The 12,938-nt window shown below is 45.1% G+C and overlaps 1 protein-coding gene across 1 annotated transcript in view; it reads left to right on the top strand.

The window, feature by feature from the left end:
- The window catches only part of pcsk5b (proprotein convertase subtilisin/kexin type 5b), a 182,460-nt gene that overhangs the window by 151,899 nt on the left and 17,623 nt on the right, over positions 1-12,938 (top strand). The window contains exons 22-28 of the mRNA XM_060053052.1: positions 6,596-6,732; positions 7,774-8,070; positions 10,435-10,492; positions 10,749-10,894; positions 11,577-11,783; positions 12,030-12,113; positions 12,537-12,732. Of these exons, the coding sequence (XP_059909035.1) occupies positions 6,596-6,732; positions 7,774-8,070; positions 10,435-10,492; positions 10,749-10,894; positions 11,577-11,783; positions 12,030-12,113; positions 12,537-12,732 (1,125 nt within the window). The remainder of the gene's footprint in view (positions 1-6,595; positions 6,733-7,773; positions 8,071-10,434; positions 10,493-10,748; positions 10,895-11,576; positions 11,784-12,029; positions 12,114-12,536; positions 12,733-12,938) is intronic.

Raw genomic sequence — 12,938 nt, 5'->3', positions numbered from 1 at the left:
TTTATAACATACGGGCCTGAAAAACGGGCAGTAAGAGCAGAGCCAGGCGTCGGTTGCGGTACCAAAACTCTCTCACCCGGTTCAAACTCACGCTCAACCGCTTTCCGGTCAAACCGTTCCTTCATACTCTCCTGAGAGGAGGAGAGTGCCACTTTAGCCAGCGCAGAAGCATGACGTAAACGCTCCCTACACCGTTATACAAGATCTTGAACAGTAGTCTGTTGAGAAATATTACACAAGAAGTGTTCCTTTAATACCTTCTGTCGGCCCCGCACATCATGCCCGAACACAAGTTCAGCCGGGCTGAACCCCAGGGACTCCTGTTTGACTCCACGTATGGCGAACAGTGTAAACGGGACACCCTCATCCCAGTCCCTCCCTGTATCATGACAGTACTTACGCAGCACAGACTTCAAGCGCCCCCTGCGACTGTGGATGATACGCACTAGAGACTGAATGAGAGATGCCTAGAGACTGCAATGTTTCAAATGTTTCAAGACTCAACAGGAAATTAGGTCCTTGATCAGTCAGCGCAACTTTCGGTAACCCAAACGTGGTAAAGAACTTGATTAATGCCGCTGTGGTGGCAGGTGCAGTGATTTTTCGCAGTGGGATGGCCTCAGGAAAACGGGTGGCAACGCACATTACTGTTAACAAAAACTGGTTACCAGACTTTGTCCTCGTCAATGGGCCAACACAATCGACCAACAGCAGGTATAGGGGTCAAAGGGGCTGGCGGAACAACCTGATTTGGCTTCCCAACCACCTGGCAGGTACTACATGTTTTGCAGAAGCGTACCACTTCTGTCTTCATTCCTGGTGTGTTTTAGGATACGTGTTTTAGGATACGATCATAGGTTTTAGTGACACCAAGGTGACCAGCCCAGGGATGTTCATGAGCTACCTCTAGTACATGCTGCCGGTATGCAACAGGAACCACTATCTGACACACTGGTCCCCCGCCACCAACTGAATGGTTTTACCTAGTGGCGAAATCCACCTCTACATCAACACCCCGTTATCTACAGAAAACGACTGACTCTCAGTACACTTACTGACATCCTCTACAGCTGCAAAACACTTCCTTAAAGATGGGTCACCTGATTGGGAGCTGATGAGGGCTTCACGTGTCAGTGGCAGCACATGATCAGCAACGGGGCCTGCCCCACTTCCATACTTTCCTAGGTTTGCAGTACCACTTTCCGTTTCCCCTGTAGGTGGCAACCTGTCCTCAGATAAGGCAGAAGCAAAAACAGAGTCAGACAGATCCACGTCCTGAGCTTGTTTTCTGGCTTGAGCCCTAGTTAACACGCTAACTGAAAACAGATCGGGGGGACATTGGACCAGATCATCATGTCTAGATTCCGCAATAGGGATGTCGACAACCTCGGTTGATGGATATACTTTACCCCCAGCTATGTCGTTACCCATGATAAAGTCAACACCATCGATGGGGAACGAGGGACGCACAGCTACCGGGAAGAAACCAGTTTTAAGGTTCGACTGGACGTGAATGCGGTGAAGAGGTGCAGGTACAAAACCCATCCCAATACCTCTTACGATTGTGCTCGCGTCACAGGCAGACTCTGCGCTTAAGGGCAGCATGGCGGAAAGGATGAATGACTGGGAGCCACCAGTGTCTCGCAACACTGTGACGGGACGCTGATCATCCGCCTCACCCGTGAGTGAGACAAATGCAGGGAAAATGAAAGGTCTGAAACACTCATCAGGTCTTGCTTGACTGGGGGGTGGTGAACAACTGGCTACTGTTTTAACTAGCCCCACACCCTTGGGCTTTGAAAATGCCGTCTGCTGCCTACGTTTCCACGCATTGCAGTCGGCAACTAAATGGTCAGTCTTCTGACAGAAAAAACATTGCCTATCTGTCTTAGGACTAGAGAAAGATGTACCAGCCCGTGGAACACGCGTGTCACTAGACCTAAGAGCAGTCTCACGATGAGTGGAGGACTCGTGCCTAAAAAAGGCGCTTTTGTGGGTGAGAGCGAATTCATCAGCAAGGATAGCCGCTTGCCGTAGAGTAGATACTTTTTTTGCTCATTTAGGTATACAACGGTCCACTCAGGCACACAGTTTTTAAATTCCTCCAATAACATCACCTCACGCATCAAAACAAAGTCATCCGCCTTACAAGTTGAACACCACCGGTCAAACAGTATCCCCTTCTCCCTGGCCAAGTCAGCGTATGTCTGGCCTGCTGTTTTCCTAAGGCTACGAAACGCTGTCTATACGCCTCAGGCACCAGCTCATATACCCGCAATATCGCGCTCTTTACTTTCTCGTAAGAGAGGCCGTCCTCCACAGAAAGAGAAACGCAAGCCTCCTGAGCCCTACCTGTTAACCTACATTGTAGCAGTGTTGCCCACACATCCTTCGGCCAGTGCAGAGCAGTGGCAATGCGCTCAAACGCACCAAAATAACCCTCAACTTCCGACTCTTGAAAAACGGGAACCAAAGAAATGTTCCCACCCACATCGAAAGTACTGGAAGAAACAGACGACCGTGCACCAGACGAATCTGAGCTAGACCGTAGTTCCAGCTTGCGCATCTTGACAGCGTAGTTCCAGCTCGCGCATCTTGACATCCTCTGCCTCCAACCGTTTCAACTCCAGCTCCCTCCGGAGCTGAAATTCACGCTCCCGTTCCTCCTTCTCCAGCTGGAGACGAGCTAAACGCGGCTTTACCCGGGCGTCCATTCTGGAGCCGGGAGTCGTTTCGACAGACCAACAATTTAGCGTGTAATCCACTCACTCCGGGGCAGACGAAATAACTGTTAACGCCGGATGCTGCACACACAAACAAACCCAACCTTACAATAGACAATCATCCCCCAGACCCTACCTAACGAGAACTAACCTGTCTATCTTCTAATAATAATAATAATAATAATAAATTAAATTTATATAGCGCCTTTCAAGGTACCCAAGGTCGCTTAACAAGAGGTGTACACAGGGGGGGGGGGCAGGTTAAAGGCCATAGGCCTCTAAGAAGAGGTGTGCCTTCAGGAGCTTTTTGAATGACTCCACTGAAGTGGCACAGCGGATATGTAGGGGGAGCAGATTCCACAGAGTGGGGGCAGAGGCGCAGAAGGCCCTGTCCCCAAAGGTCTTGAGTCTGGTGCGGGGGGTTTCCAGCTGGTCCTTAGCACCGATCCCTGGGGAACACCATGGTTGACTGGTGCCGTGGTGGAGGTGGCATCGTCCAAGGTGACGTATTGTTGGCGGTTGGCGAGGTAGGACTGAAACCAGGAGAGGGCTGAGCCACTGAGACCAATGAGCTCCGCAAGACGGGTGAGGAGGATGGAATGGGATACTGTGTCAAAGGCTGCTGAGAGATCGAGGAGGATAAGAATGGAGATGAGGCCATTGTCGGCGGCAGTGAGGAGGTCGTTGGTGATTTTAATGAGGGCAGTTTCGGTGCTATGGTGAATTCTGAAGCCAGACTGAAGGGGTTCAAAGAGCTCATGGTGGGCCATGTGGTGTTGGAGCTGGGAAGCCACTGCTCTTTCCCCCCCCCCCCCCCCCCCCCCCCCCCCCCCCCTGCTCGCAAGACCTGTCCAGGGCGCAAGTTGATTTCGAGTCGCCTAGGGCTCCGAAACGGCCAGCGCCGGCCCTGCTGACCAGTCCGATGGGGAGGGTGGTACCTGGAACAGCACACAAGACAGCAGAGGAAAAACACACGTAACAGGCGTGAAGAAATATTGGAATTGCAGATAACAGAACCAGCTTTGTCAGAGCAGAGCGTGAATTGAGGAAGGCAATGGAATGCTGAAATCTTGCTCAAATCAACAACACCCTCCTTCAGAAAGGAATTAAGTGGATTTTCAATCCCCCTACTGGATCACAATATTGAGGAGTACAGGAAAGGTTGATAAAGTCTGAGGATCTGAGGTCCTGAATTACAGCCTGAAGCTTGGTGCAGAACTTTGATGAAGAGGGTCTTCACACAGTTCTTTGTTAAGTGGAAGCTATTATCAACAGCCGTCCCGTTACCAAATCATTCACTCATCCTAATGACTTGGTTGCACTTACCCCTAACAATCTTTTGCTGCTTAAGACCATGCCATCTTTGCCACCAGGACAGTTTCAGAAGGAGGGTATACAGGTGCAGCTCAATAAATTAGAAAAGTGTAGAAAACTTATTATATATATATTATATTTATTATTTATTTTAATAATACAACTAATAAAGTGAATCTGATATATTACATAGATTGATTGCACCCAAAGTGAAATATTTCAATATTATTTGTATTCATCTTCATAATTATGGCTTTCAGCTCATGAAAACCAAAAATTCCATATCTCAGAAAATTGTAATATTGTGAAAAGTTCAATGTTGTAGACTCAAGGTGTCACACTCTTATAAGCTCAAAAATACCTGAAAAGGGTTCCTGAGCCTTCAAATGGTCTCTCAGTCTGGTTCAGTAGGCTTCACAATCATGGGTATGACTATTGACCTTAAAGTTGTGCAGAACCTCATTGACACCCTCCACAAGGAGGTTAAAGCGTAAAAATTACCGGTGCAACAGCGCGTCAATGACACATGTCATTGACGTGCTTTCAGCTTTAAGCAACCGCTTTTCAGGGGCGGCGACGCTTGGCAATAGGACAGTGGGGCGAAGGGCCTACGGGCCGATGAGCGCTGCCGCGCGCCAAGCCACCGCCGGTGTGGGGGTTGTACATAGAAAATAATAGGGGCGACTGAGGCTGGAGTCAGTGTTTTGACATGCGCTCGCCGGCGGTGTCACTAGACCTATGTAAGGCTTAAGCCTCAAAAGGTCATCGCTAAAGAAGCTGTCTGATCACAGAGAGCTGTATCCAAGCATATTCATAGGAAGTTGAGTGGAAGGAGAATAGAGTACGATAGAAAAGGTGCACATGCAACAGGGATAACCGCTGCCCCGAGATAATTGTCTTACAAAGGCCATTAAAAAATGTGCTTGAGCTTCTCAAGGAATGGACTGAGGCTGGTGTCAGTGCATGAAGAGCAATCACGCACAGACGTATCCAGGACATGGGCTAGTACAACTGTTGCATTCCTCATATCAAGCCACTCCTGAACCAGAGACAACGTCTGAAGTGTGTAACCTCGGCTAAGAGAACTGGTCTGTTGCTCATTTCATTTGGAAATCAAGCTCCCAGAGTCTGAAGGATGAATGGAGAGGCACAGTATCCAAGTTGCTTGAGGTCCAGTTTGAAGTCAGTCAATGATGACTTGGTTAGCCATCTCATCTTCTGGTGTTGGTCCACTGTGCTTTATCAAGTCCAAGTCAACGCAGCCGTCTACCAGGACGTTTACGAGCACCTCATGCTTCCTTCTGCTGAAATGCTTTCAGGAGATGCTGATTTAATTTTCCAGCAGGACATGGCACCTGCCGGAAAAAAAACAATACCTGGTTAAATGACCGTAGGATTATTGTGATTGATTGGCCAGAAAATAGAAAGAGTAATGTCAAGAGAAAGATGTAAGAAGCGAATCCCCAGCAATGTAGACAAACTGAAGGACGCTATCTAAGCAAACCTGGCCTTCCATAACACCTCAGCAGGGCAACAGGCTGATTGACTCTGTGCCACTCCGTATTCATGCAGTCATTCATGCAAAATGAGCCCCAACCAAGTACTGAGTGCATATACAAGAACATACTTTTCATAAGGCCGACATTTCCGTATTAAAGTTTTTTTTACTGGTCTTATATAATATTCAAATTTTCTGGTATACTGAATTTTGTTTTTTCCTTAGCTGTAAGCCATAATTATCATGATTAATACAAGAATGTGGGAGCCACATGTGTTAGTCTCCTGTATTTTATATGTTCTATGGTCTTGTGTTGCTCACTGCGCTCTCACTTTAGGGGGTAGGCGTGTTCACCGGGACTTAGGCGGCAATAGTGGTGGTCATATGTGATTGCATTCATGTTCACTTTTTTGGAATTAAGAGAGAGTGGGCTTTGGAGTGAATACTTTCTGTTGACCACACTTAAGTGCGACAATTTAAGATACCAGAAGAGAAAGAATAAATAAATAAAACACATAACAAGAAGTGGAACTGATTTATTTTATCTCTGCGCCTCAAAGTGTCTTCTCCCACGTTTTGTCCATCGTGGCTCATTTGGACTGGCTAGCCGCTACACACTCCATGCAACACACCCCTTACCCATCATACATGTTCTATTCATCCACAGATGTGGGTCCATAAAACATATTTATTAAATGGAACGAATTTGAACAAATTGCCTGCCCTAAAAGGTCTTATGTGAATTACATAAACTGTGTTTTGGCTCTTTGAATAAAAACCTTATGGCATTTCTTTTTCTTGCCTCGGATATTATACTGGTGTCGCTGATTGGACAGCATTACACCAATAAGAGGAGGGCCCCTTAGAATGTGGTTCTGTAGCATCAACCTTGATTTAAACAACCCGCCATATGATAATAGTTTATGAGCTATAACACTACTTTTATTTTGTAGTTTTACGTTTATAATTTTCCATCTTATAATGGGTTAATATAGACCTTGTAGAAGGGCGTTTTGTGATGAGGCCTTTGAATTTGATCATAAAATTGACTTCCCTGCAGGTTTTTCGACGATGGCCGCTGTGAATTTTTTTGCAGGAGGGGACACTATGCCATGGATAGGCAGTGCGATCTCTGCCACCACACCTGCCATGAATGTAATGAAGACAGTCTTTTCAACTGCACCAGTTGTGAAAAAGGTGGAGTAATTGAACACCACATTTAATGAACATAATGTGGCAATTGTTTTATTGTGCCAAAGGAGAAATTAGTAGTTAGTATTGTATGGTAAATCGTATTGTACTGTATTGGTATTTATTGTATTTAACTGATCTCATTCAGTCTTAACGTGACCTGGACGGATGTAGTTTGGAATGGAAACTCTTGAAGTTAGCCTCCAACTAAATAAGATAAAGATGTAAGTGGTGTGAAGGATTTCCTGCCTGGAATATTCCTTCCCACAATATTCCTTCCCCTGCTTTATTGATATGACGAAAAATGAATCTGGATGAAGTCTCATTCTTGGGAATCACCCACCCACACACACACACACACTCAATTAAGCAGGAGGTTTGGTTGGTCAAAATGTGGCTCTGTGAGTTTATCTCAAGCTCAATGAGACATAACAATAACACTGGAAAGAGCTTCTCAATCTCCGAGTTATATACTAGTCTGGACACACACACAATGCTCTGACACTAACATACCGTCGCTACTTGTTGAAATGTTGCTCTGTGCTTTTTATCAGTCTGCCAATAATGCAGCCACAATCCTCACTCAGAATTCTAACTATGAAATTGCCATTGACAATGTTTGTTGTTCCAAACAAACCTTGTCAATGGCAGCTCCCATTGTTATTTTTCCAAACAAACATTGTCAATGGCTTGCCAAATGTCACATTTCGGATCCTTTTTTTATGCGCGTACACTGTGAGAGAGGGAGAGTTGAACATGATTTCGACGTAGGCAATATCAACAAATAACCTTTTACCATCCAAATCCTTGAATGCTCCGTTATACTTAATAGGAAATTGAAACTGCTATTTTTGCACAGAACAAATGGCCAGGTTGTGACCAAACCATGGCACTGCATTGGGCTTTCATCGCTGCACTGTTTGCAAGTCTCTAAGGGGCGTCGTTCAATAAACAGCCAACACAGTGCAATAACTGTATTGTACCCTGTGGCCTATTTAGATTTTGAGCTGTATCAGGGCCTTTAAGGTCACAGTGTGTGTGTTGTAGATAAGTTTGGCATGCAGCGGTACCTCCTACGGGGAGAGTGCCGCGCCTCGTGTCCCGAGGGGACCTTCCACGCGTCAGGGGGCCGCTGTGAGCCGTGCGCTGCGGACTGCGCTGTGTGCGCGGCCCTGGAGTTCTGCCTCCGCTGCAGGCCAGGACTCAGCAGCCGAGACGGCCGCTGCCTCCCACTGCTGTGTGCAGACGGGGAGAGGACATGGTGGCATCCTCTAGGTGAGGTAGCAGATCCAAAGACTGATGACTGCCAACCCTGCGAGGAGGGTTGTAAGAAATGCCAACATAGTAAGTCTGACACACACCACACAAACACTCACACAAATGTAAAGATACACACACACACACACACACACACACACACACACACACACACACACACACACACACACACACACACACACACACACACACACACACACACACTTTCTAGCTAACTGCCTCTTTGACTACTGAATACCTGTTTATATCTATACCCCCAACTTGGATACAAACCGCTTACTGGACTGTCGCTGTGACAACACTTCACAGCAGAAATGAATAAATAAGACCAACTATGAATAATTATGACCAATATGAATAAATATTCTATCTCCTCTCGTCTTGCATCACTAAACTTGACACCAACAAGCACTCTATCTAAGGAAAGGGAATGAGAATGAGATACAGAGAAATATTGGAATCCAGCTTCAATACAAGATGGCCACCTAAGGAACTGGCAAATTAGGTAATCATAGGAACCATAGAGTTCCAAGGGTATAGACACATCCTAGAGCACCTATTCGCAAGGCGTGCATGTAGTGGGTGATATGCATCAGTCACATGTTTTTCACTGCCTCAGTGTTCGCTTTGTGATGAACAAATTGCACACCCATGAGCGCACACACACAAACACACTATAGTGTGTGTCAACAGAAGAATGTATGTATGTATGTGTATCGTCTTCATCTTGCCATCTCTCCTCCGATGTCAGGACAGCAGAGTCGCTCACCAGCTTCGCAAGAGACTCAAGACTCACTTGTTCAGAGCTCGACTAGACTTTACATAGCCTCCCCCCTTACCCCGCTTTGGATAAAAGTGTCTGCTAAATGCTCTAAATGTAAATGTACATGGCCATTTTGAATGCACAGGTCACATTTATTCACTATTCACTCTTCTTTTATTAGGACTCTGCCCTAGGACACAGATCTCCTTACCCTCCTACTATTGCTTTTGCATAGTATCGCTTTCTCTCTTTCTCTCTAGCTTCCACAGAAAAAAAAAAATAAGTGCATGCAATGCTGTAGTAACTGTGTAGATGTAGCAAACACCCTTTGTGTGTTAGCTATGGTTGCCGAGGGGGTCCTATGTTCCCCAGGTCCTATGTTCCCCCGGGTGCAAAGGGTTAGGGTCAGGTTTAGGCTTATGGTGAGGGTTAACCCTAAACCTAACCATAACCAATCGGAGGAGAGCCATTCTAACCAATCACAGGCGAATCAGAGGGGGAAAAGGCGGTACTTGCCCCTACCATCCTACGAAAAAAAGATTTGCTCACAGGGTCCTATGTTCCACAGTCGCATACAAAGCGGGGAACATAGGACCGGGGAACATAGGTACGCTCCCGTTGCCTTGCTAGCCGCATTAGCAGCGTTGGAAGTGTAAGCTGTATAAGGGGTGTTAGCATAGTTCACTGTGTTAGCATCTTAGCTGTGTTAGCTGTTTAAGCAATGTTATCTGTGTATTTGATGCGAGTGGTGCTAGCTGTGTCAGCAATGTCAGCAGTATAAGCAGTTTCATCTGTGTGAGCTGTGTTAGCTGTGTTTGCTGTTTTAGCTGTGTTGGCCGTTTTAGCTCTGTTAGCAGTGTTAGCTGTGCAAGTTGTGTTAGCATAGTAAGCTGTGTTTGCTGTATAAGCAGTGTTTCCTTTGTGAGTCATGAGTGGTGTTAGCCATGTTAGAAGTGGGAGCTGTGTAAGCAGTGTTAGTGTATATAGCTGAGTTAGCATGGATAGCTATGTTAGATGTGTTAGCTGTACAAGGTGTTAGCTATTCTATCTATCTATTGTCTCTCTCTTTATATCAATGTATATGTCTCTCTCTCTCTCTTTAAATCGACCTTGATTGACAGGATTTATTAATTACTTTACATTTATGCTCTCTAGGCACACAAACAAACAGTTTATTTATTTATTGTTGTCTGTATAATTTCTATTTGGTCTAATAACAGAAAACATGAACAGTAAATAACAACATTTTTGATGAACTCACAATGCAGTTCACTGCAGACACACACACACACACACACACACACACACACACACACACACACACACACACACACACACACATAGGACGCAACACTCCGATGAAGAAAGTCACCAAAAATTCATCTTTTAATTTCCTCATGGGTAAGCAGTCATTTGTACTTGGGGTGATGTCATGTCCGCTCACTAACTTGAATGTGTAACTACATCGCCATCTTCTGGTATATCTTAATACACAGACACAAACACATACCCCCTCTCTCTCTCACTCACTCAAACACACACTCTCACACACACACACACACACAGCAAAAGAGGGACAATTTAACATTTACGAATACGGTTAGAATAATTCTATTATATGCAGCATCCATGATCCATGTAACAAATGAAACGTCTAATTTTTACAGCAGACAAAGATGGGAAACCAGCAACACTTTGTATGAGCTGTGAAGGCGAGTACTACAAGTAAGTTGAACACTGAAACTCTGACACATAATTCTACATATGTGTTGGTTTGAACCAAATTATTTTTTTTGCTCATAGATATTTCTTAACTCTTGAAGATCCGACACAGGGATTCTGATCCGATTGCTTTGAATGGGTGTTTGTGTTCTATGGAACTGTTATTTGATGTGTTTCCACACCAGTTTGAAAATATTTGATTTCTCTCATCCTTACTGGCACTATTCATCTGCTAATGGTCTCTCTCGCTCTCTGTCAGGTGGGGGTCTGACTGCTCCCGGTTCTGTCCAGAGCGATCCTTCAATGTGGAGGACTCAATGGTGTGTTATCCTTGTGAGGATCAGCACTGCATCAACTGTGACCAGAGCCAGTGCTACTGGTGTGAAGAAGGCTTCTCCATCCTGGGTATATGGTTCATTAGTGAAGCATCGCCACTGCTGTCTGTTCACAAAAGCCCACTTAAGACTGAATACCCTGATAACAATTGTCAGAATACTGGTATAATACCTGCTACAGTGGGCACACATTGAAAGTGGTCATTAAAGCTAGGGTAGGCAAAAAAAAAAAAAAAAAGCCATATTAAGCTTGATTTTGGAAGAAATAAAGAAAATACTCAACCCTCCTTTTAGGCCTCCCTCAAAACCTTACCCCAAAACACATGACTCACTCGGTAGCTTTGGAACAGTTGTGCCTTGTGGAAGACACTGTCATGCACAATGAGTCAATGACCGAGTGTGCTCAGGCAGCCTAGACAGACAGGTAGTTAAGTAGACCGACAGGTAGTCCATCCAATTATTTAATTCGGGCTGAGTTAAATTTGGAGAGGCTTATTAAAGGCATTCGACAGCAACAGATACCGGATTTAGATAAGTTAGTGCATTTCATTTAATGATGCAGAAGGAATTTAAAGAGAATTTCAGCAAATATGAGAAAAAATCTTCATAAAGATATATCCTACCTGAGCTTTGAGGCTAAAGCTAAAAATGTATATACCTATTACTTAACATAATTAAGGGTTCAGTTTGTTTGAAAACGTATGCATTATATATTTATGTATGTGCTACTGCATGCTTTTCCTGTGGCCTAGACGGTGATTGCGTGGACTATTGTAAGAATGGCTTCTTCATGGATGCCACAGAACATGAGTGTGAGCCATGCCATGTGTCCTGCCGCGCCTGTGGAGGACCGCAGTACAACGACTGTGACCAGTGTGAGGACGGCCTCACCCTGACCGCCGGCACCTGTCTGGAGCAGCAGACATGGGCGCTATGTCCCGAGAAGCAGTATAAAAATGGTATAGGACAGACACTGGAGCTTGTGGTAACAATGTTGTATATATTGTTTGTATTTGTGTCACAACAATCTAGTGCGATTGTGAACTGCTGTACTTTGGATTTGGTTGTTTTTTCTTGCTGGGCTGTGGTTTGTTCTTCGGGTTTGTGTATGGTTCGTGCTTCCTGTTTGGTTGTTGTTTGTACTTCCTGTTTGTTTGTGGTTTGTTCTTCCTGTGTGGTTCTTATTTCCGTTTGTGTGCAAGCAGACCAGGGTGTTTGTGAGGGGTGCCATCCCTCCTGTAAGACGTGCACTGGACTAGAGAAGAGAGACTGCCACACCTGTCCACCAGGTAAGGAACTAAAATTAAAAAGAAAAATCCCAAAAAATATCAATCAATAAAATCAAAGTGTTAAGTCATTTTGACTTAACACTTTGAACTGCAATTGTGCAAGTGGTTTAGGATCCTATTATGCCTCGATCTGATCGAGAGCGTAGAACTCAAGAATCAAACAACCAGTTGTTACTTACTTCAAAAATTCCAGATTATATATAGAAGTGAGTGAAAGTCTGTAGCCTCCTCTGCTATGCCTCATTGGAAGTGAAACATATATTCATAAAGAGGTGAATTGAGGCTGTGGCACTTATATTAATAACACTTAAAAACAGTGTTCTACATACAGAATACGACTTCTCTCTGCAATGGAAAAAAAACATCAAGTAGCACACCTTTCATGCTTTCCCTTTCATACCAATCGATCTTCTGGGGGCTCAGGTCGTTTTCTGACTGGCCAGCAGTCCTGCGTCTTCCAGTGCCCATCATCTTGGTTCGCTAACCAGACGTCCGGCCGCTGCCAGAGCTGCCTGCCTGGGTGTGAGATGTGTCTGGACTCCCTGAGCTGTGTCCAATGCCACAATGGATCCGCCGGGCTCTACCTGCAGGACGGGCAATGTGTGAACAACTGTGACAGGTGTGTGGTCCAGCATGACAAACTAATGAAGTAATAAAAAAAAAAAAAACGAAAATATAAAAACTAACCATAGAGATACACATAAAGGAGATGGGGATTAATAAAAAAAAATTCTCCTGCCCCTGCTCTTCTCCTCCCTGTCCTCCCCCTTTACTCCTACCCTACTCTTCTTCCTACTTCCACTCTCCATCTCCTCAACCTCCTCC

The sequence above is a fragment of the Gadus macrocephalus genome, chromosome 6 (genome assembly GCF_031168955.1).
Source record: "Gadus macrocephalus chromosome 6, ASM3116895v1".
In the NCBI taxonomy this organism is placed as follows: domain Eukaryota; kingdom Metazoa; phylum Chordata; class Actinopteri; order Gadiformes; family Gadidae; genus Gadus; species Gadus macrocephalus.
Note: the sequence above shows the minus strand (reverse complement) of the source record. Positions and strands in the feature narration are given on the sequence as shown.